The sequence below is a fragment of the Cynocephalus volans genome, chromosome 13 (genome assembly GCF_027409185.1).
Source record: "Cynocephalus volans isolate mCynVol1 chromosome 13, mCynVol1.pri, whole genome shotgun sequence".
Lineage (NCBI taxonomy): Eukaryota > Metazoa > Chordata > Mammalia > Dermoptera > Cynocephalidae > Cynocephalus > Cynocephalus volans.
This window is the reverse complement of record NC_084472.1, coordinates 72,957,395-72,982,693: the sequence shown is the minus strand read 5'-3', so window position 1 is coordinate 72,982,693 and position 25,299 is coordinate 72,957,395. Positions and strand designations below refer to the sequence as shown.

Below are 25,299 nucleotides of genomic sequence, written 5' to 3'. Positions count from 1 at the left end.
CAGGCATAAGGAGGCTCCACATCACGAATACAAGATCCAGTTATTTACACTCTGACATAACCACCTCTCACACCTGCCGGCACCTCCACACACACCAATGATGACGTCGCTGCAGGCACTCCATGCTCATGCCTCTCAGGACTTTCAAGGATTTAAAATGAATTCCCCCAGAATTCCATTATTCGCATAGTAAAAATTCATTATGCATATGTGTAGGTAAGATAAAAAATCCTTTCTGCTTTCAGAAAAATGAAAATCAAGACTGGTTATGTTCTGAAGAACAGAGACTATGGTAGCAGAGACAGAAACCAGGCACTCTGCTTAATAAACTGTATTCCGTCCAAAGACTAAGATGATATGAGAGCCATAGTGAGAATAGTGTGGTGAGAATAGTATGGTGTTGATACAGAACATATAAAACTGGTTACGTCTCTTAAGTGATAATGTTGCTTATTAACCATATATGCTGTGATAGGTCAAAGCTGAGGTTAAACAGAAAACATCAATTGAACCATTTCCCTAAACAAAGCTCCAGGGTGCAATATTCTAAGCGCTTTATTCAATAAAAAATGCTTTTAAAATGGTACTTTGGTGATTGGGAAACATTGCTATCATCTGTCACCCTGAATGCAGCAAAGTTCAATAAGCTAAATAATGAACCATTTAGATTACTTTCCCGGGGCTTTAGGAATTTGCAAACATTGCATTGATAGAGGCTCTTTAAAAATTATGATGAAATCTACTTTTTTCATTTTTAGATTTAACATATGTATTAGAAATTTTTTAAATGTTACTTAATGTTCTGCTACTTTTCCAAAGCAGGAAAAAACAAGCCAAAAAATTTAAAATAACATTAGCAGTTTCTATGTTATAATTTCTTTAAATTCTTAATAATCTTTGAATCAGTGAAACCTCTGTTGTAAATTCTCAATTTAAGATTTAAAAAGTGTTATGACTTACATAAAAACTTAAAGGTGAAAAAAAATCCCCCTTTCACCAAAAGTTATGTTTGGTTTTGGCAAGTAATAAGGTAAATATGTAATGTGTTACTTTAAAAACTTCCAATACAGTTTTTCTTGGGAAAATCTCTGGTCTAAGTTTCCAGTGCTTAAGAAGTAACTGACTAGGACATAATTATTTTTCTACATATAATCATATGGAATTTTTGAGAATTTCTAGAATATTATAATAGAGAAAACAAAGTGCTCAACTCTTTCTTTACAAGAAAAAAGATGGTGGCTTTTTCCTTTCAGATAGCAGTTACCAATGATGTTTGTTTGTCTCAAAGCCTCCACTGGAATGCTAAGAAGATGACAATTTATGAATCACATAAATCTTAACGATTCATCTTGTCAGTTTTAGGTCCCAAAACCTGCTAATGATTATTAAAGTATACATTTTCTCCTAGATTTCCTCCACCAAATAAGAAAATTTGAGACGCGCAAACACACACACCCTGATTCCAAAAGTTGTGCTGGATTTGGCTACAAGAAATGTTTACACATTTACTAGTGAAATAATCTATAACACATAATGGGGTGATGATGGAATGGGCCTTAAAGATTCTGAGTACCGATAAGTGACGCAGAAGTGGCACACTCACGGTGAGTGTGTGGGGACGGAATGTAGCTCTGGTTTCCACATTTCCCCAAATATTTTCCCTTTATACAACGATTAAGTTATGTTCTGGCACTTCTACTGATTCAACTACTCCCACCTCTCACAGGCTATGCCAACATTTGCTGAAAAGAGAGAAGAGGCAAGTGATTCGCAAGCAGGAACTTAAGTTATTCATCACAACTTTGTTATGTACCAAAAAGGCAAACTCCTTCTAAACTTTGGGAATCAGGCTCTTACTTGAATTCCAATGGCATGGTTTTGAGGACCAATATTCCTACAAGATGTGTTTTCAGATAACTCCCACACTTTACTTCCCTCCTTCTGCCTTCCTCAGTAGCTCTATTTCATCCTCTTTCCCACTCAGCCTGAGATTTACTAGGCTAATCCCCACAGACCACCTGCAAAGGAAGGAAAGTGTAATGTAAGATCTCATAAAAGCATGATCCCTTTCCTCAAAGAGCTTGCAATATGAATGCGGAGAGAGGCCCACACAGAAGACACAACCAGAGAGCCACATGAACCAAAGGACAACCACAGAACATGGAGCTGGTGACAAGCACAAGAGGAGCCTCAGGACCAGCGCCTGACAGCCATGACAGCAGCCGTGTCATGCAGGCTGCTGCTGCTTCAGCTCTGTTTTGTTGAAAAGAGAAAACTATGAATAACTATAAAAGTATCAAGGCTGTAAAAATTATAAGTAGTAATATAAAAATATATTTTTTTAAAAAAGTAAAAGTTCCCTTTAACCCAATCCACAGGAAGCCCTGCCCAATTCGGACATGCCCACCACTATTAGCTGTTCGTGTGTCAAGAAGCACATGTCAGATGGGGCAGCAGCTGACCCAAAGCAGGGGAGCAGAACCAGGACTCCCTGGAAATCGCATGCAGGCCACTCTGAATGGCACCTGTTTGGGAACTGCTAGAGATGAAGACGGCATGCGCACGGAGGGAGGCAGAAAGGTCTTCAGCAACAAGGAGTCTCCATAGGTTCAATAGCAAATGGTCGTCACGAAGCAGAGGTCCAGGTAAAGCTGTGTGGCTGCACGCAAGCACGTTCAGCACATCTCACCAGCAGAACTGGGGAGGAGGTTAGGCATGGAGGGGCATTCTCATGGAAGATTCAATAAAACGTGGTAACTCCCAGGATTAGGCAGTGAAAGAAGGAAGGCAGTGAGATCACAGAGGCATGGCTGACAACAGTGCAAAGAGCACGAAGGGCCGCAGCTGTGAGAATCTGCGAAGCCGATCTTTGACACGATTCTGAGAGCAGGTGAATAGCCAAATGTTCTCAGCTTCCCATGTTTAAAAATCATTCTCATCTTCTTAGCTGCTTTTTCACCAACTTTAAGCTCTTGCATAGCTAATGACATAATTTCTAACTGGTTTATTTTGGTTAGAGTAAGATAATATCATGACTAAACAACAAAAAAAGAAAATGCCTATGTAACTAAAGCTTTAAAATAAACTTGTTTTCAAAAAATATAGCAGTGGCTTATACTCTGTAAAATACCACAAATCTGCTGGTACACGTAAGGTTTCCCCTCACTGCTCCTCCCATCATGAAATCTGAAAAGGGCAGCTGAGGTCATATGTACTTTATGTCCCCTTGACAACTTTGGGAGTGACCGCCAAGAGCCACGCCTCTGAAAGGGCATGAAGAACTTAAATACTGGAGGAAAGGGCACTGCATCCTCACATCCACCCTCATTTATCACATTTCAGCATCCGTCTTAAATCCTGAAAGTAAATCAAAAGGAAAGATTTGTAAGACTCAGTGGTTCTCAACTATGGGTGTTACTTTTTGGATTTTCAAAATGGAGAAACGTCCAGCCCCACACCAGACCTACTGAATAATCAGCATTTCTGGAATTGAGGTGCTAGCACACATACACATAAAAAAAGCAAATATTAAAAAAGAACCCAAAAACCCTAAAGTCTACCTGATGTGCAGACAGGTGTAAGAACAACTTGCTTATGTGTAAATCTTTCCTTCCCCAGAAAAGTGGTTCCCAAACACAGGACAGGAGAAGGGCTTCAGGAAATGTGATCTCTTTCCATTTTTCTGGAGCCCATGCTGTATCTGAACATAAACTGCTACACCAGGACATGGTTGCAACCACTTCTCATGGAAGAAAGATGAGTGATACTACTGGTGTTCCTGAGCCATAAAGAAATAGAATTCTTTTGCTCCTAGAAGTCTGCACAAGACACCAAGAGATGGCTGCTGTGGGCAACTTTAACAAGAAAGTGGCTCCCCGTCCCGAGGGCTCCGGGGCATCTGCAGACAGCAGAGCTCCTCCTCATCTCATTCTCAGCATGCACGTGCTTGTCCTGTTCCGTCGACTCTGTTTTACAAATGTGTCCTCGTTATTACTCACAAGGCTCCTTTCTCGACATCTTAAACTCACAGCCATATCTTCTAACTTCTTAATTTTAATCAGCAAAAGAGAGATGTACTTCTTGATGTTACAGATCTTGGTTCCACATCATCACAGCACCTACACTGCATACACTAACATCATCCCTGGACTGTGGCTGACGTGTTCAGCTGTATGTTAGCACTTTCACGGCAAGGGCTTTATTAAATCTCCTTTGCAAAATGTTTGCAAAAGAGATGTCTCTGTCCTGTGCCTCTTTATTCCTCTTTTTTTCTGCCTTCTACCCCTATATCCTTCCCCGTCTGCCTGCCCCCACTGATCAGGGACACTGGGGTTTTATGCTTGTGTTCAATTATTGGCAGAATTAGAATTTAGCAGCTTTCTTATCCACACATTAAAAACTGGACTAGGACCTTAACACTCTTTAGGATACAACCTGCTTAGGCTTTGCTGTGAACCTTGATATTTCTCTACTGATTCTACATTCGCGTAGTCTACACTCACTTTGCGTCTCTTTTAAAATAGCTTCCTGGAGATAAAATTCACATACCATACAATTCACTTACTTAAAGTACACAATGTAATAGGTTTTTAGTATATCACAGAGTTGTGCTGAACCATTACATCAATTTTAAAACATTTTCATCCCCCTAAAAAGTAATCCCATACCCTTTAGCTATCACTCCTCAACCCCTGACAACCACTTACCTACTACAGACTCATCCATTCTCATCATTTCACCTAAATGTAATCATATAATGTATGGTCTTCTGGGACCAGCTTCTTTCATTGAGCATCATGCTTTCAAGGCCCATCCATGTGGAGTACATGTCAGCACTTCATTCCTCTCTATGACTGAACAAAATTTCACATGTATGGACAGACCACATTTTGTTTATTTATCATCTGATGGACCTCTGGGTTGCTTCTACCTTTTGGTATAATGCTGCTATGAACATATGAACGTTAGTGTCCTGGTTTATGTGTGGACATTATGTTTTCATTTCTCTTGGGGGTATGTACCTAGGAGTGGAACTGTTCGGCCAGATGGTGATACAGTTTGGACATACTTGTCTGTCCAAAGGGCATGTTGAAATCTGATCCCTAGTGTGGCAGTGTTGGGAGGTGTTTGGGTCATGTGGTGGATCCCTCATGAACAGATTAATGCCCTCCCTGGGGGAGGGGGTGAATGAGCTCTCTCAGGAGTGGATGAGTCCCTGTGAGAGCCAGGAGCCTGGCCCACCCTCTTTCCTCCTGAGCTGTGTGATCTCTGCACCCAGCAGCACCCCTGCTGCTTTCCACCATGAGTAGAAGCAGCCTGAGGCTGGCACCAGATGCAGCTGTCCCAGAATTCTCAGCCAAATAAACCTCTGTTCTTTATAAATTATGCAGTCTCAGGTGTTCTAACATAGCAACACAAAAACGGACTAATACAGATGGCAACTCCAAGTTTAACTGTTTGAGGAACTTCCAGACTATTTTCTAAAGTGGCTGCACCCTTTTACAATCCCACCAGCAGCACATGCAGGTTCCAGTTCTTCCACATCCTTGGCAATACTTGTTACTGTCTGACTTTTGATTACTGCCATCCTAGTGGGTGTGAAGTTGCATCCTGTTTCTTGAACATGATGCTATTATAGTGAAGAAATTTTTCTTTTTTGCAATAAACTAGTTAACTGAATCAACAGACTCCTTAACACATTAAGTCTGATTTTCTTCTTTTTAGTTTGATTGAAGGTTCTTTTCTTTTTTTGATTATTTATGTATACCAGTTTTAAAATATTTGAAAAGGCTACATTATTTTTATTGGTTCTATGGTTGATTTGATTACTTTATAGGACTATCTCAAGAACTGTGAGAGGACAGAGTGTATATGAAATATATTAAGACTGCACAGTAATTGGACAAATTTAATAATGAATTTTACTAATCTAAGAATCAAAGAATGATATAAAGTAAGAAATAACTAATTTACTATATTTAAGATTTTACCATTTCTGTAGATTTTTGAAATTATTTACATCTGAATTTTCTTCTGAAATGGATACATTGTATCTAAATTCTCACAAGATAACTGGAAATTTAGTGTGCAAACCTGATGATGTATTTAGAGAGGAGAAAAAATTGGTTAACGTAGCCTGTAATAACAATCCCAAGTTTTAGCAGCTCTATTAAAATCTGGCTTTGTCACAAATTAGTCTAGGAAACTGATAAAACTCTGATTTTCCTCATGCTGTTCCTGTAACTAACTCCTAGATGTTCTGAGGTGTGTCGACACATTAAGACGAAATGTCTGCATCTGAAGAGCCCCAGTTACGTCAGAGACTCACATGCTGAAAAGAGCAGGATGGTTTTCTGACCTACAGCCAAAGCATGCACTAAAAACCACAGGAAAGCTCCCCTCTCTACTCTCTACCCCAAGAAGAATTGACTCTCACACCTTCTGACTCCACACAGAAATGCACACTGAGATCATACAGTCTATGCTTTGAACAATCACAACCTGAAATGCGATTCTTCACGAAACACAACTGACCTCGTCGGGGCTGGAGGCCTGGTAGGTGCGGTTCTCATCACTCAGGTCCTGGTCAGCTTCAGCAAACTCTGTCTCCCCGCCGACGCTGGCCCGAGGCTCATACACGGGGGTCACATTGTGACACAGCGCAATGGCTTTCACTGCTTCATGGATTCGACTGCTGACACTTTTTCTAACTTTGGGGGCTGAAGATTGGGCTTTTCTGGGTAGAGTTGAACTGGTGGTGTTTCCACTAGCTTGAGAATGCATCTTTAAGATATGGAAAAGATAAAGCACAGAGAACTATGTAGTTGACACTGAAATTATTAACATATATTATTCTTATATGCTAAGTAGTTAGGGATAAGAAAAGTGGTTTAATTTGATTCTACTTATCTTCTACACAGCACTGATTAATATGAGTTTATTTTTTAATAATAGTACTGCAAGGTGCTTTGGTATTTCCAGGTTGTCAAATATACCAGAATATTTGCTAGAATACCTAAAATCTGACAATTTCACTTCAACCACAACATGAATTTGCTAAGTCCTTAATAATTCCTGTTTATTCGTTACTTCTAAAGACAAAGTAAGTTAAAACCACAATGGAATGGTATCCTCACAACAGCTTTCAGTTTTCTTTAAACATTGCTCTAAATAAAGTGCTATGATGCTAAAAGCAGGACAAAATTTTTAAGAGGCTTCCTTTAATGCCATATAGTAATCCGGCTTTCGATGGTCTCTGAACTTAGACTGCCTAGTTTGGTAGATAACAACAATCGAATACAACAATAGTTGCATTCAGAAGAAAAAATGATCCCCATGTTGTATTTCAAAATCACGTTCCCTTGAAGCCACTGCCCCATTCAGCACTGACGTGCGTGCGTGTCTGGCTCTCAATCAGACTCAGCTGCATTCAAGAAAATTCATTTGCCCTATTGACACAGTCGCCTTTTTATTATTCATCGCTTATTTGGGGGAAGGTGTCAGAGAACACTCCCCTGACCCCAACAGGACTGTGAACCATTCTTCAGTTAGCTTCAGAGGAACTAATGACAATCCTCCATAAAAACCAGGGCTTGCGTGCTTGGGCTGCGTGTGCGGAGCCACTGAACCGTGAACCTTCTGCCCGTCAGCTCACAGTGCCGTCTAAGGAAGGGCTTAGCTCTCCTGCCCGCTGTCAGTGCCTCTCGGCCAGCAGGGCCACACGTGCAGCCTGTTCACTCTCTGCCGCTGCAGCCCCAGACACACAGCTGGCCTCCTCCTTGTGAACTATGTCATGTTTATTGATGCTTGTGTAATTTAATTTCACACAAATTCTATTAAAGATTATGCCCCCTACCACCAAATGCTTCCAGTGGGGAAGCATAATCAGGTTATAAAAGATTTGTGTTACATTACAGTGGACCTACTAGACTCCTGTCATCTTAATAATAAAACGGAATATAAACAAGGAATAATATCAATTTCACATAAAAAGTACCACCTAATCAGCTGACAGCTTTCAATAAAAATGATTTTTAAAAAGTCCTTTTAGATGGAAATAAATATTCGATATTTGTTGCTTTTATATAATGATTCTTTATCTTTTCTACTTTTAATTTTATTCTAGTAAAACAACTTATTTGTAGCTATTAAAGTTACATTCATGGATAATATATATATTTTTTAAAAAAACAGATATTACCTGGTACTATTTCAATATGCACATAGATTCCCAGGAGAAAGGAAGTTTTATCCCTTCTCCATTTTAGATTTTTCCTTCTATTAATAAATATTCTATGTTACAAAATGCTCCATTTAAATGAATTATGTCCAAATTAATAAGGTGCTTGGTTTTGTGTGTATGTGCATGTATGCTTATGTGTGTGTATAAACATTGCAAATAATAAATATGAGGTATCTTCAAAATGTTCATGGAAAATGCATTTTATGAAAAACTATGCAAGGATTGAATTTTTTTTGTGCCAACATAAACTCATACTAACTTGTTATAACATGTCTGAACAGGATCTAGTTTGAGGCACTAAGAAGGATGAGACATCAGTTTGAAAACAGCCCCCATCAGAAAAACATAAATTCTGCTAAAATTGAAGCAAGAACAAACATTGAACTTATGGTGAAGTTTGGGTGGAAGAATGGTGAAATCACTGATGCTTTACAGAAAATTTATGGGGACAATGCCCCATAGAAATCAGCAGTTTACAAATGAATAACTCATTTTTGGAAGGGACAAGACAATGCTGAAGATGAAGCCTGCAGCAGCAGACTATCCACATAATTTGTGAGGAAAAAATTAATCTTGTTTGTTCCCTGATTAAGAGGCCTGATGATTAACAGCAGAAACAATAGCCAACACCATAGACATCTCCATTGGTTCAGCTTACACAATCCTGACTGAAAAATTACAGTTGAGCAAACTTTCCACTCAGTGGGGGCCTAAACTCTTGCACCCAGATCAGCTGCAGACAAGAGCAGAGCTTTCAATGGAAATTCTCAATAAGTGGGATCGAGATCCTAATGCATTTCTTGGGAGAACTGTAACAGGAGATGAAACATGGCTTTACCAGCATAATCCCGAAGACAAAGCACAATCAAACACTTGGCTACCAAGAGGTGGAAGTGGTCCGGTCCAAGCAAAAGCAGACCAAGAGCAAAGGTCATGGGAACAGTTTTTTGGGATGCTCAAGGCATTCTGCTTGTTGACTTTCTGGAGGGCCAAAGAATGATAACATCTGCTTACTAGGAGAGTGTATGGAGAAAGTTAGCCAAATCTTAAGCTGAAAGGCGCCTGGGAAAGCTTCACCAGAGAGTCCTTCTCCAACAGGACAATATTCCTACTCATTCATCTCATCAAACAAGGGAAATTTTGTGAGTTTCGATGGGATATCATTAAGTATCCACATTATGGTCCTGATTGGCTCCTTCTGACTTCTTTTTGTTTACTAATCTTAAAAAAATCTTTAAAGGATACCTTTTTTTTTTTAGTTAATAATGTAAAAAAGATGGCATTGACATGGTTAAATTCTCTGGACCTCACTTCTTTAGGGATGGACTAAATGGCTGGTATCACCATTGCTTACAAAAGTGTCTTGATGAAGCTTATGTTGAGAAAAAAGTTTATTATTTTTTTTATCTTTTAATTCCATTTTTTTCACAAACTTCTTGAATCTCCCCCATATACACATACACAGGCACTTCAAAAAGTTTGTGGGGAAATAGAATTAAAAGATAATACAAATCTCCCCACAAACTTTCTGATATGTCCTCATATAAGATTTTTCTCATTTGACAGCACGTCAAAAGTAAAGTATATATCAGACTGATAACAGTTATAGAAGAAAGAGAAAGTTTTCAGAAAACTGAATACAATGTTGACAACTGAATTCTGCTCTTGAACTCTCTCAAGAGTAGAAAAACTGCAAAGGGAAAGTGTAACTTATTCCAGTATACCCAAAATCAAGTCTGAAACAAACTACTGTAAATACAAAAAATTGACTAGATTCTGTAGTTAAAGTTGCCTGGCCTTCTGAGCATCTAGAGGCACCCATGCCACCCTGGGGGAGCTCCACCTACCCAGTGTGATCTCTAACTAACCAGGGTGAGCTCTAACCAACCAGGGAGAACTCTAACTACCCAGGTGAGCTCTAACCAGCCAGGCAAGCTCTACCTCCCCAGTGTGAGCTCTAACTAACCAGAGTGAGCTCTAATGAGCCTGGGTAGACTCCACCAGCCAGGGTGAGCTCTAGCTACCCAGGGTGAGCTCTAACCATCCAGGGCGAGCTCTACCTCCCCAGTGTGAACTCTGTCTACCCAGGTGAGCTGTAACCAGTCAGGTTGAGCTAGTCACACTCTTGAACTCAAGAGGCCTTGGCTCTTTGTATGCAGAGTACTATATTCAAACCAAATCAACAAACATGCAGAGAAAAAGTCCAAGTGATCACACCTGAAACAGACTGCAGTCTTGTACACTGGCATTTTAAATAGATTCCCTTGGACTGCTCAATTTGATTATACTGAATCATCATTTCCAAATTATGACAGGTAAGAATAAATCCAAGTGAATGAAATACAAACGCTACTTGGGGCCAGGGCTCTGATCTAAACGTAGTCTGCACATACACCATGGCCCTCACGAGTCTAAGGTCAGGAGCGGGGGAGGCTGAAACCATTCGGGGCAGAGGCTGACTGCACAGAGCTCACTGTCTACAGAACCTCTGGTAAAAGCATAACTTCTAGACTGCAGCCTCACGTCAAAGGAAATAACTCCTGTCCTGACAGCCTCACTCAGGCCATGTGAGGAGCCGATGAGAAACACAAGATTCAGGTAACATTGAAAAAAAGAAGAGTCCTTTCCTGTCACATGATACATATTTACAGATGAAATGCTCTGATGTCTGAGCACCACTTAAAACAACACGGTGAGGGAGGACGGCTGTAGGTGAAACAAAATCAGCTGTGCACCCATCTCTGCTGAAGTCGAGTGACAGGTGTGTGATGGCTCAGACTATGGTGGTGTCCACTTTTGTTTATTCAAAAGATTAAAAAAAAAAACCTTTAAAAAATATGAGAAAGTTTTATTAATTATGGAGAAAAACAGAGGGATTGTTAGGAAACATATTGACTCAGTATTCTACTGAGTGTTCATCAAAATACTGTATTTACTGAATAAATTCATGCAAATAATTCACTAAGAAAATTTCAGCTCATTATGCCTTCTTTGATTACACTAATTCAGAACCGACTGCTTATTCAGAATTATATCCATGTAGAAATGCTTATTGAAAAGCTGTTTCTTGATTCATGTATTAGAACTGATGACTGAAATAACAATGTTAGACAATCAAAGAAGTTTGCAAATTTACAGATTAGCATACAAAAGTCTCATTTTAACTCAACGGTATTGGATACTTTCAAAAGACAATCACATTCAGAAGTAAATCCACTTACCTGTGAATAAGAATTTATGATATGGCTTTGGATTTCATCCATGGTGTCTGTACCATAGGACACGGTGCCCAGATGGAGCCGCTTAAATATCATTTCATTCTGGGTGAGGGTTCCTGTCAGAAGAGTGCCAACAGGCACGTCAGTACCAGCAGCTTCTGCAGGCGCTCCTCCATGTCACGCACACCTCAGGCTCACACCCATGACTGTGCCTCGTGCAGGCTCACCTCCCACGTCACGCATGCCTCACGCTCTCATACCTGTGCGTGTGCAGCTAGGACACACTACTGTGTGATACAAAGTTCCTGAACAATATTATTTGCTACTATTTTAATTTTAATACTGAGGACAAGAAGTGTTCTTCCTATCAGATCAAGTTCCCTTTTTAACAACTTTTAATAAAGGGAAGGACTCTAGTTACATTAAGAAAGTCTAGTCTCTGACTTTCAGCTCTGATGTGTTGTTACAAATGCAATTTTTGCCTGTTTTGAGAGATGGGCATAAAACTAGAAAACCAAGTCACCATCTTCATAATTACAATGTAGCACACTGCCTGAGAAAGAAATCAACTAGCCCCAATTACAGTGTTTATCAGTTTTTTAAAAAACTATTTTGAAAAATTAAGTATTTTTAGTTAAATACAAATGATATTCCTGATGTGTTTAACCCTTAGCATACATGTGCATCACTTGGAATGACAGAAAGGAGCTTGTAAAAGAAAAGGCAGTACTCGGCTCTCCGAGTGTGCTTGTGTAATGGGTTGCCCCTCAGCAGTCCAAGGCAGAAGGACCGAAGTGGTTGCTCATCAGGACCGTCAGTAAAGTTGGGTCACAAATTGAGTGGGATATATATCTTACTTAATATTAAAAAAACAAAACACATATACCACATGCATACAGTTTTTGCTACTCTGGTTTTCACAGAAGCAAAGCAACATAGGAAGTTAAACACCCAAAGAACATGCATGGAAGAACATGCACGGAATGTGCTGCGATAAGTGCGCTTTTTTCTGTCTCCCCTCGGGGTCTTCTGCATTTACTTCAAAGCACATATAAGAAAGGTTATCCACGTACACTAACATAGTGATAACGTGAAGATGAACAATGATACAGCCAGTCAACTACAATAAAGATAAACCTTTCGGGGCCGGCCCCGTGCCGCACTCGGGAGAGTGCAGCGCTTGGGAGCGCACTAGCGCTCCCGGCCGGTGTGCTCACTGGCTGAGCGCGGTGTGGGTGACACCAAGCCAAGCGTTGATCCCCTTATCCGTCACAACAAAGACAAGAAAAAAAAAAAAAAAAAAGATAAACCTTTCATGTGGCTACAAAACACCAATAAAACATGAACTGTTTTTTGTTTTCTTTCATGCACGACATTGAAAATATAATAAAAGGTGTGTGTATTCATATCCATCTATGATTCCCACATAAATTCGTTAGGATTTGTACTCAGAGCACACTGATCATCTGACTCAGAGCCTCCTACCAGGACAAGAGCTGACTTTAAAATAAAGGGGAAACCTATATTTTATAATTACTATTTTAAAGATTATTTTGATAAATGCTCCTAAAAGAATGGATATAATATACTAAAGTTTTTAAAATTCCGAAGAGCAGCTACTATCAGGGATGATTGTCAGTTTTATAAATTTTGCCTTTACAAAGTTGTATGTAGCCCCTTTAAAACAGTAGTGCTCTACATACCGTGAATAAATGGCTCCTAAGTTTCATAAAAGTGGGACTAAAACACTAAAAAGTAGTTTAAACATTTTGTTGTTATGCCATCCCCATTAAAGTAGAATTAAATTAAAATACTAGGTTATAGTAAATAATGTAGCAATAATTCAGCCTCCAAATTAAAAATGAGGTTCTAGAAATGTTTTCTATCAAAGATCTAAGATAAAAACAATAGCTCGATTATTATCTACAGTCAAAAGATAATGAAATCTTACATTAATTCATATTAGAATAAGTACAAAATTCACCTCTATTATGTGTGCCCAAATGAGTTCTCTGAAAAATTACTTAGTATGTTATTTAAATTAAAAATATTTTTCTTAGATTAACTGACATAATTGAATAATTTTCTTTACTTTTTTCTCTGATATACATTGAGCGTGAAGCATGATAACTTATGGTGAGGCACAGTAATTATGCACAAATTCTATGCAGTTTGTAAACAGGAATACGATTAATACCACTTCTTTTAACCTAACTTTTCATTAAGAACAATTTTATATGTACAGTAAAGTTAAGAATGTTACAATGAACACCTGTATGACTCCTACCAAGAATGAACATTTATTTCTTCGGGTTTTTAAGCAACCGTATGCATGTACCAAGACATCCCTAAATAAAGAACACTGATTTTCTGTTAATCCTCATTTGATATGTTTTTCATGCTGCTCAGATAGGCCCTGGAGTAAAAAGTCAGCTGAGAGCTAAGAAGTTCCATTTCACGGTGCCAAGGTGTACCATGTACTGGTCTCTCAGCACACGGCTCAAGTCTCACTTTTTCCATGACGGTTTCCTGTCCTACTGGACTTGGAACTTGTCACGACCCACACATCACTCATGACTTCAGCCACCCTTCCCCAAGAGCTTGCTCCTCTTGGGCCAGCAGCATCCCCCCAGGACGTCAAGAGGGGCCTCTGCAGGCTCCGTACTCACCCTGCACGACCCTGCCAAACCACTTAGCTCTTCACTGCGAAACGCCACCAAAGAGGGTGGCACCAGGACGACGGAGACATCCAGGGGACACACAGGACAAACGAGTCCTATGCACACAGGAGTGCCTCTCATCGCGGCTGCCATAACCACTGCTGTCATTGTTGTCCTCTCCTCTTTCCTTTCTGCATTCGGTCACCCTTAAACCCTCCTCTCAATCCTGCCTCAGACACAGCGATGTTCCTCGGCTGTCCGACACCAACCTTGGACTCCCAGGCTCTGCCCTCTGCGCCTCTCATCCCAACTTATAGCCCCTCCCGTGGCTGCCTGAACTCTAGCTCCAATCCTCTTCATCCCAGTTTCTCACCAGTGCTATTGTCCTAAAGTAAAACTCTCTTCATTTTACTCCCCTGTTTAAACACTATCATGACTCACCACTGTTTACCACTTGAATATAAACCACTTAAAATGGGAAATCAAATTCACAAAATGAGGCCCGAAGTGGCCCTCCTGGGCGTCAGCTCGTGCCGCCATCCTCAGCGTGGGCCACGTTTCTCCAAACACACATCAGCTCCCACATCCCCATAACTTTCACATAAATTAGGAATTCAGACATTCACTTGGCAAAAACTCATCGAAAAGCATCACTACACATTGTGCTTGGGGGAGGACAGACCTGGGTCCAAATCCTGACTGTAACCTGCTTTAAATGCTCCAAGCTGCAGTCTCTTTGTCTGCAAAATAGAGAAAACACCTCCTATCTCGCATGGACACTGCAAAGAATAAATATTCACTCACTGACTCACCGAGTAACTGCCAGTCCTGCAAGCTCCATTCATAATAAGTGCCCTATACAGATATACCATTTTTTTATCTTTTTTACTGTATTTTTACTGTAGTTTTTCTATGTTTAGATATATTTAGATACACAAATACTTACCATTATGTTACAATTGCCTACTGTTTTCAGTACAATAACATGATGTAGAGGTTTGCAGCCTAGGAGCAATAAGCTATAACATACAGCCTAGGTGTGCAGTAGGCTATATCTTCCAGGTTTGCGTAAGTACGCTCTATGATTGTATAATGACAAAATCACCTAATGCACTTCTCAGAACACATCCCCGTTATTAAGTTATGCATGACTGTATCTAATTAAACATTCACAGTTTAACTGAGCAAATAAAAATATGGAAAATGCAAAAAAAAAAAAAAAAGATAATGTATAAAGTACCGCAAACACAAAGAAGACTAGTAAGATTTCCTTTTCTTAAGAACCCTACAGCATAATGAGAAGAGAGAAATGCAAGGAACACCCTACATTTGAGAGGCACTAAATACGGGGACAGTGTGCATGCTGACACACTTGAGCTGGGACAGGAAGAACTAATAGGAATTTACCTAGTGGTCACCAGGAGAGGACAGTGCCAGAAAGAGGAGGCTGTATGTGCACACATGGTTCTGGGAACAGGGACAAGCCCATATTCATGGAAGGTCGATACAGGAGGGAAGGGGCTAGAGAGGGGAGAGTGGGTGAATCCATAGACATGCAAACTACCAAGAGGAAACCAAGAGGAAATAGAAAACTTGAACTCGTTAGAAAGTAACGAGACTGAATCAGTAATCAGCAGTCTCCCAACAACAGTAACAAAAAACAGGACTGGATAGCTTCACTGCTGAATTCTACCAAACTTTTAAAGAATTAATACCAATTCTTCTCAAACTATTCAAAAAAATTGAAGCAGAGGGTATTCTTCCAAACTCATTCTTCAAGGCCAGCATCACCCTGATATCAAAATCAGACAAGCACATAACAAAAAAAGAAAACTACAGGTCAACATCCCTGATGAACATAAACACAAAAATCCTCAACAAAATACTAGCAAACCAAATTCAACAGCACATCAAAAAGATCACACACCATGATCAAGTGGGATTTACCCAAAGATGCAAGGATGGTTCAACACGCACACCAATACATGAAGGACCATCAACAGAATGAAGGACTTTCACCATACCATCATCTCAACTAGATGAAGAAAACGCATCTGATAAAATTCAACACCCCTTCATGATAGACACTCACAATAAAGAAAGTATAGAAGGAAAATATCTCAACACAGTAAAGGCCATATATTACAAAGCCACAGCTAACATCATACCGAACAGGAAAAAGTTGAAAGCTTTTCCCTTAAGAACAGGTACCAGACAAGGAGGCCCACTCTCACCACTTCTATTTAACACAGTATTGGAAGTTCTAGCCAGAGCATTCAGGCAAGAGAAAGAAATAAAGAGCACCCAAATTGGAAAAAAGGAAGTCAAAATGTCCCTGTTTGCAGATGACATAATCTTACATATAGAAAGATTACACCAAAAAACTCTTAGAACTTATAAACAAATCAGTAAAGTTGCAGGAAACAAAATCAACATACATAAATCAGTAGTGTTTCTATACAGCAACAACCAACTAGCTGAAAAATAAATCAAGAAAACAATCCTATTTACAAAAGCTACCAAAAAAATAAAATACCTAGGAATAAATTTGACCAAGGAGGTAAAAGATCTCAACAGTAAAAACTATAAAACACTGATGAAAGAAATTAAAGAGGACACAAAAAAATAGAAGGACATTCCATACTTATGGATTGGTAGAATTAATGTTGTGTAAATGTCCATATTACCCAAAGAGATCTACAGATTCAACACAATCCCTATCAAATTACCAATGACATTCTTCATGGATATAGAAAAAGCAATCCTAACATTCATATGGAACCACAAAAAGCCCCAAATAGCTAAAGCAATCCTGAGCAAAAAGAACAAAGCTGGAGGCATCACACTACCTGACTTCAAAATACATTACAAAGCTATACTAACCAAGACAGCATGGTCCTGGCATAAAAACAGATACATGGACCAAAAGAATAAAACAGAGAACCCAGAAGTCAACCCACATACCCACAGCCAACTGATCTTTGACAAAGGTGCCAAAAACCTACATTGGGGAAAGAATAGCCTCTTCAATAAATGGTGCTGGAAAAACTAAATATCCACATGCAGAAGAAAGAAACTAGACCTCTACCTCTCACCATATACCAAAATCTACTCAGAATGGATTAAAGACTTAAGTATAAGACCTGAAACTATAAACTGCAAGATGCTGAAAATTTTATGGAGACTTCTAAAGCACAGGCAACAAAAGCAAAAATAGACAAATGGGATTACACTAAACTAAAAAGCTTCTGCACAGCAAAGGAAACAATCAAGCATGAAGAGGCCACCAGGAGAATGGAAAAAACTATTTGCAAACAATTCATCCAACAAGGTATTAATATCCACAATATAAAAGGAACTTAAACAACTTAACAACAAAAAACAAATAATCCAACTTAAAAATGGGCAAGTGATCTAAACAGACATTTCTCAAAGGAAGACTTACAAATGGCCAACAAGTATATGAAAAAGTGCTCAACATCACTAATCATCAGGGAAATGCAAATCAAAACCACAATGAGATATCACCTCACCCCAGTCAAAGTGGCTACTAACAAAAAGACAAAAAATAAATGCTGGAGAGGATGCAGAGAAAGGGGAAACTTCAAACACTGTTGGTAGGAATGTAAATTAGTACAGCCATAAGAGAAAACAGTTTAGAGATTCCTTAAAAAACTGAAAATAGAACTACCATATGATCCAGCAATCCCACTGGTGGGTATTTATCCAGAGAAAAGGAAAGTAGCATACCAAAAAGATATCTGCAGCCTTGTGTTTACTGCAGCACTATTAACAATGGTCAAGATATGGAATCAACCTAGGTGTCCATTGACAGATGACTGAATAAAGAAAAGATGGTATATGTACACAGTGGAATACTACTCAGCCATGAAAAATAATGAAATCCTGTCATTTGTGGCAACATGGATGATACTGGTAGACATTATGTTAAGTAAAATAAGATAGGCACGGAAAGATAAATACCACATGTTCTCATTCATATGTAGCTAAAAAGAAAAGTTGAGCTAATAGAAGTATAGAGTAGAACTGTGGTTAGTAGAGGCTGGGAAGGGGAGGGGGAGGCGAGATAGGGAGAGGTTGCTTAATGGATACAAAATTACAGCTAGATAGGAAAAATAAGTTCTAGTCATCTATAGTAGTGCTAGGCATCTATAATTAACAATAATTTATTGTATGTCCTCAAATGGCTAGAAGAGAGGAGCTCAAATGCTCTCATCACAAAGAAATACATAGATTTTTTTGTGATGATGGATATGCTAATTACTCTGATTTGATCATCTCACACTGTATACGTGTATTGAAAAATAAGTCTGTATCCCATAAATATGTACAATATGTGCCAATTAGAAAATAAACTTATATAAATTAAAAAACAACAAAAGTACAGTGTAACAACTATTTACACGGCATTTGCATTGTATTCGGTATTATAAGTAATCTAAAGATGATTTAAAACATAAAAAATAAAAATAAAAAAAACATAAGGTAGGATGTGCACAGGGTATATGAAAATATTATACCATTTTATACGGGAGACATGAGCAGGCTGGAACCAATTCCCTGAGGATACCGAGGGATGATGGTATTTTAAAGTACAACAAACTGCTCTACTGACAGCATTTACAAGACTATCAAAAATCAAATGAAGAGGATTTTTGACCTGGAAGGCCCAAATCCCTGTACATATGATGAAAATGAAGCTAAATTATTTGCTCAGGTCACGACAGACAATGGCATAGTGAACTGTGAGACTCCATATACTATTTGTCTCGTTCAAAAGTAAATATACTATGAAACACACATAGATAACATATAAAATACATATTTAATACACAATGAACATCAAAAAAAGGTGCTATGAGAATGACAGAACCACACAGCATTGATCCTGGGGTGTCTCTGTCCACTGTCCTCGGGGCAGTCACCCCCATTTGTAGACATCCATATCATATCTCTGCATGTTCAGCTGTTCTGCATGTGTCTCCCTTGCAGGACTGGAAGCTCCATGAAGTCTGAATATTTTATCTCCAACTCTATCCCAAGAACCTGACTCTTAAACAGGAGCCAAAAAAGTTGCAATTAAAACAATTAAAAAAAGAATGAAGATAATGAGTGCAATTTTTTAAAAAGGATGGTAAGAGGTATATAAGACATTGCTATAGAAAAGAATCAAAACACCTGCATCACTGTTTCTCAACTAGATGAAAACATTTTCTATGTGGACCCAAAGCCAGAAGTACTGTACAAAAAACCAGAAGACACTTTCCATATTTAATTCTTTCCTACTCTGAAAAATAATTCAGATTTGAAAAATTTGTTTTTACTTTGTTACTGACTTTGCAAACTACAGTTACTGTAGGATGCTTAACATAAATTTAGAAACATACAAATACTTTTAAAAGCAAAACAATATCTTTAGAGAAAAACCACATGTAATCTCTATTAATCTTTTCTTGGAACCATGTGCCATTAAGTTATTAATAACTGTCTTAGTCCTTTTTAGTTGCTATTACAGAAATACCATAAACTCATAAACAACATTTATCTCTTACAGTTCTGGAGTCTGGGAAGTCCAAGATCAAGGTGCCAGGAAACTCAGTGTCTGGTGAGGGCCAGCTGCTTGTACACAGCACCTTCTCGCTGTGTCCTCATAAGGCAGAAAGCACAAACAAACTCCCTCAGACTTCTTTTATAAGGGCATTAATCCCATTCATGAGGGCTGCGCTCCATGACCTAGTCACCTCAGGCCTCGGCCATGCCCCCCCAACACATGCAACCAGCCCAGTGACGACCACCAAGCTGCAGCAAGAAGGGCCCTGGGTTCCTGAGCTGGAGTGATAGAGGGCAAGGGCTTATGTCACACCCCTCTGACATCTGCACCCAGCCTGGCAATGAAGCCACTGCTGGAAGCCCCCTGGTCTCCCCTGTGGGAATGAGGGGGGTGCCACAGGCCTCAATCCCACTCCTCTTCCTTCCTCCTTCTTCCATCCCATTTCCTTCCCCTTTCCCCCTCCCCCTCCCTCCCAACTGCTCTGCAACATCCTAGAATGTAAAAAAATATTAATAAAATTACATTTTCTTTTAAAAAAATAAAATAAGATAAAAAACAAAATAAAATAAACAGAGCCCCAATATTATCAAGCCGAAAATTAACAATAATTCCTCCACATCAAATAGTAGGTCAGGATTCTAATTCCTAGCTGTCTCGTATATGTCATAATTTTTTATACTGTTTGTTTGAATATGGATCCAGGTACGGTCTCTTAGGCCTCCTTTACTATACAGATTTCTCCTCGATCTCCTTCTTCCTTGTACTTGACTGTCTCAGCTCCCTGCACTCTGCCACTGGCTGTTTCTCCTCAGCTTTAGGCCCTAGATGCTCTGCCACTGCAGCTGGACAGAGGCTGGGGAGTTGGGGATCTACAGAGACCCCTCACACGTGGAAAGAATCTTCTGTGAGAAGCAAGGTGTTTGGATGCCTCTTCCTGTGATGTGAACACATGCTGGCAATCGATCATTAGGCCCATAAATTCATCATGGGTGGAATGGCATGTATTTGAGTGATACAATGTATCATTTAATTTGGGGCATTTATTTCCAGAGATGACTGGAGAAGAAAAAGCTGGCATTTCCAAATGAAATAAATCCACATGGACAACAGATGTTTTCCAAAAATAAAGATACTCATTATAATCACTCCATTCACAGACAATATCTAGACAGTAAATCTAGGGTTTTAAAGTGACTACTATTTTAATACATTGCTGTAGTTAGTTTTGCTTGGTTAGACTGGTTATAGTATTTCATGTTCTGCAATTCACAACTTCAACTACGCTGTTATACTGTGCTTTTCACCACTATTTGTAGAAATCATGAGAGTAATCCCACACGTGTACAAAGACCCCTTCAAAATATGGGGGACCGAATATGGGTTACCACAGATACATACAAGCAGATGCTAGATATTGAATATATCACTGCATTTGTACATTTAGTTGAAAATAATTTAAACAATAACTGAAGCCCAGATTTGAACTATTTCTTTCTCCTTTTGGGTTATGTTTATAAAGCTTTGTCTTTAGGTAAATACCTAAAAGTCTTTTACTCAGTTGCTTAATTGGAGCTGGGCAGAATAAAATGGAGCATTTAGAATAGTTTCAGAAAACTGAGCAATTTAAAGACTACAGTTTTAGTATTTACATTTAGGTCTATAATCTATTGTGAGTTAATTTTTGTGTACGACGTGAGGTAAGGCTCCAGCTTCACTTTCTGCCTGTGGATGTCCAGTTGTCCCAGCACCATCTGTTGAAAAGACTGTTCTTTCCCATGGAATTGTCTTGGCACTATTGTCGAAAACCAGCTGACAACAGACATTAGGACTCACTCTTTGGCCTCTCTATGCTACTCCATCACGCTATGGTTGCCCTTGTGCCAGGACCACATGGTCCTGAGTATTGCAGCTTTGCGGTAATTTTGAAATTAGGAGCTGTGAATACTTAAGCTCTGTTCTTTGTTCAAGATTATTTTAGCTATATTAGGTCCCTAGTATCTCCATGTGAATTTTAACATCAGCTTACCAATTTCTGCAAAGATGGTAGCTGGAATTTTAAAAGGTATCATGTAGAATCTGTTAATCAATTTGGGGAGTATTGTTGCCATCTTCACACTATGAAGTATTTTATCTTATTTTCTGATGCCATTATAAATGAAATTGTTTTCTTAATTCTATTTTTGGATAGTGTATAGAAATACAATTTTTCTTGTATGTTGGTCTTATATCCTACAATCTTACTAGACTTGTTTATTAATAGGTTTTTAGGGATTCCTCAGGACTTCCTGCGTATAAAACCATGTCACACACAAACAGATAGTTTATTCTCCTTTACAGGGTGGATGCTTTTTCTTTTTTCTTTTGACTGACTGCCTTGGTTAGAACCTTAAATGTTCATAGCAACATTGTTCATAATAGACAAAAAGTAGAAACAACCCAAATGTCCATCAACTCATGAATGGATAAATAAAAATATCCACACACTGGAATATTATTTGGCAATAAAAAGGAATGAAGTACTGATTAATGGTGTCATACAGACGAGCCTTGAAAACATTGTGCTAAGTGAAAGAAGCCAGGCACAAAGGACCACATGTACTGTGGTGTGATTCTATTTGCGAGATGTCCAGAATAGGCAAGTCCACAGAGACAGAAAGCAGGTTAGGGGTTCTCGGGGCTACAGGTGGGGGAAGAATGGGGAGCAACCACTAGTGCATACAGGGTTGCTTTTTGGGATTATGAGAATGTTATCAACTTAGACTGTGGTGAGAGTTGTATAATAATTATGCCAAATGCTATCTAAGAGTGACACATCCTGAAAGTTTGTCATCTGAATCAAACAACTGTGTAATAGTAACTGGCATCTTCTAAAATTTCTAAGTTGCTAATATATCATGTTATAAGCAATTTAAAACTGATATTCAAATAAATGACTACAATTTCTCATTGAGTAAACAATGAAATATTTGACTCTGTTATTGTCATTTGAGTAAATGTATTCACATCTCGTTGGCTTAAAGAAACTGGAATATTTATGAGGATGTTCCTTTAGGTGAGTGGCACATGTAACTTCTTCACATATTAAGATGAATCCTGAAAATAGTTTTTAAAATTTCAATGATGTTCTTTATTTCATAACTCACTAATTTCAGGCTTTCTTCAACCTCATATAAAGTAGCGCATAATGTAGCAAGAGTAAACCATCTATTACAAGAGTCAGTAATACAAAATCAATTTTCAAATCCTTTCTCAAATGCTTCTTGTGATTTCAATCTGTTGATGATTTCTACAACTTCTGTCATCTTAATACAACAGAAATTAATGTGATCCCAAATCGGAAACTTTAAAAAGGGGGGGGAACTAACCTAAGCAACCAGATGGTGAGAGAGCCATCACATCAACAAGGTTCAGGGCAGACGTAGTTATGATGTATAGTTCCACAGACAGAAAATGTTTTTAACAAAAGGTTTGTATATGGTTTCTAAAAAAAAAAGAAAACACTATGACTCTGTAATGAAGCATAGGTTTTTCTGGACTATAATGAGCACAGCCAGCAAAAAAGAAGTTAGTTTCTAGGGAAAACGTCCCGCAGGCGTTCTCAGGGTGGCAGCAGGTGTGGCTCCCACCTGAGCAGAGCAGGCACTGCCTGAGAAGCAGATGCGTATTTTCTAATCAGGTGCTGCTGGACTGAGACGGCCTCAGACCAAACTCTACCACGCCATAGTGAAAGAGTGAGCAAGTGATTTTAACACATAGAGGCACCTCTGTCTACTGTTAGCAGAGGTATGTAGCTCACCTAGAGCAACATAATTATTTGTGAAGAATCTAGTTAAGTAAGGACCACGTATGATCAATGGTTATATCAAAACATAAACTTACTCAGACCTTACAATAAAGGAATGGAAACAAAACTTCTCAAGTGATAAGACTGATTTACCAAATCTTAAAGTATGCATTAATTTAAAAAATTATTTGACATTATTTAATGTGCAGTCACATTTTATATTCTCTGTAAATCAGGCTTTCTCAAAAGATTATGATTCCCAGTACTGTATGTATCTGTCCCACTACTGCATGTGTTTAGTATCTCAACTGGTCCAAACACCCCCAAACTGTTAATTACAGCACTCACATCCAAGTTCACACATTAGTAAATAATTGTACCAGTAAGACTGTTCATGTTTGTTATAACTGAATACCCCAGTTATTATCCTTAAGCAGGAGAAACTACAGTTGTCCTCCAGTTTAAAGGACATTAAGAAACATTTCTAAATGTCACTTGTGAGATCTGCAAGACCTGCTGCAATAGCTAGCACACATACTGTGCTGCGCTGCCCCTACAAACCACTACAACAGCATGTCTCCTTCATGATGATGCTGTCCTGTGAAATTCACATGTGAGTCAAGGCTCAGCAACATGGCATTTTGGGTAATGGATGCTCTAATTAAAATGTGAGTCCTAAAAAACCTGTTGTTTTAGTGGGTATTTTTATTAATGGCTTTGTTCTACATGAAGATAAAAACTCCCTAACAAAAGAATTAATGTATTGCTTTAATAGGCTGCACCCTGAGTTAAGTTTTAAAATTTATGAGTTCTCTGCAGCATTGTTCTTTACACAATGGCGTTGTCAAATGAGACCAGTGAGAAGATTGAAGCTCTCCCAGCAGATTAAGCACAGATCATCTGTCCTCCCATTCCGGCACCGTTTGTTCATTCGTCTCACAACGTCCAGCACTTCTGGTCAGTGTCAATATGCTCTGCATCCTTGCAGTTAACAGATGTCTACTCCTGTCAAGTGTATTACTTTATGTTTCACGCACGGGTGGCCGCAGATGTGTCGCTATGGAAACATCATTAATTTCAGATCTTACCGGAAACGTGCACTCCAATCAAACCTAATTATACCACATTGGTTTCTTGTCCACAAGAAGGAAACTATAATGCAATTATTGTGATACTTCATTCTCTATTCTGCTGCAGCAAATGAGAGAGACCCTGTGATGGGTGCTGTTTGTCCAAAAGCTTACTGCTGACAGGCTACCTCACAGTTATATCGGCAATGTAAGGCTTCTGGGCAACAGCTCGTGTTCCTAATCATTTCAGCAAAACTCAGGGCACTTAGAGGGTGTTTGCAAACTGCCTGATGCCCTGTGGCCTACTGTGGATACCAAGAATAAGAATTCTTCACACTAACAAACAATCACCCACTGTTAGAACCTGCTGTGACTGAGGCCACAGTGGCCACTGCTAAAATCAGATCAACTTCTGATTTACATAGAGAAGGGGAGAGTGGAAGACGGAATTATTTATACGACTAAAAGAAGGAATTCATAATAGAAAGTTCCAGAATAAAACAACCTAGCAGTAAATACCAGACATGCGGTGGTTTCACCAGGATGCTAAGAGCCTCATGAAGGCAAGGGGGCACAATAAGCCATTTTGAGATCTGACCACAGTGTGCACTTCTGCATTCGCCTGGCCATTCCAGTTCTAGAGCTGTGTAACATACCACCACAGAACCTTGATGGCTGACAACACATTTATTTTGCTCAGAAGTGTACAGGGATTTGCCAAAGATGACACATTGTTTGAAGGGCAGCCAGGAC

The 25,299-nt window shown here is 39.0% G+C and overlaps 1 protein-coding gene across 3 annotated transcripts in view; it reads right to left on the bottom strand.

Moving 5' to 3' along the window:
• The window catches only part of ATP9B (ATPase phospholipid transporting 9B (putative)), a 271,433-nt gene that overhangs the window by 47,628 nt on the left and 198,506 nt on the right, over positions 1–25,299 (bottom strand). For all 3 annotated transcript variants that reach the window (XM_063076518.1, XM_063076519.1, XM_063076520.1), the window contains 2 exons: positions 11,464–11,576; positions 6,535–6,783 (listed from right to left, as the gene is read on the bottom strand). In XM_063076518.1, coding sequence (XP_062932588.1) covers positions 6,535–6,783; positions 11,464–11,576 — 362 coding nt within the window. The remainder of the gene's footprint in view (positions 1–6,534; positions 6,784–11,463; positions 11,577–25,299) is intronic.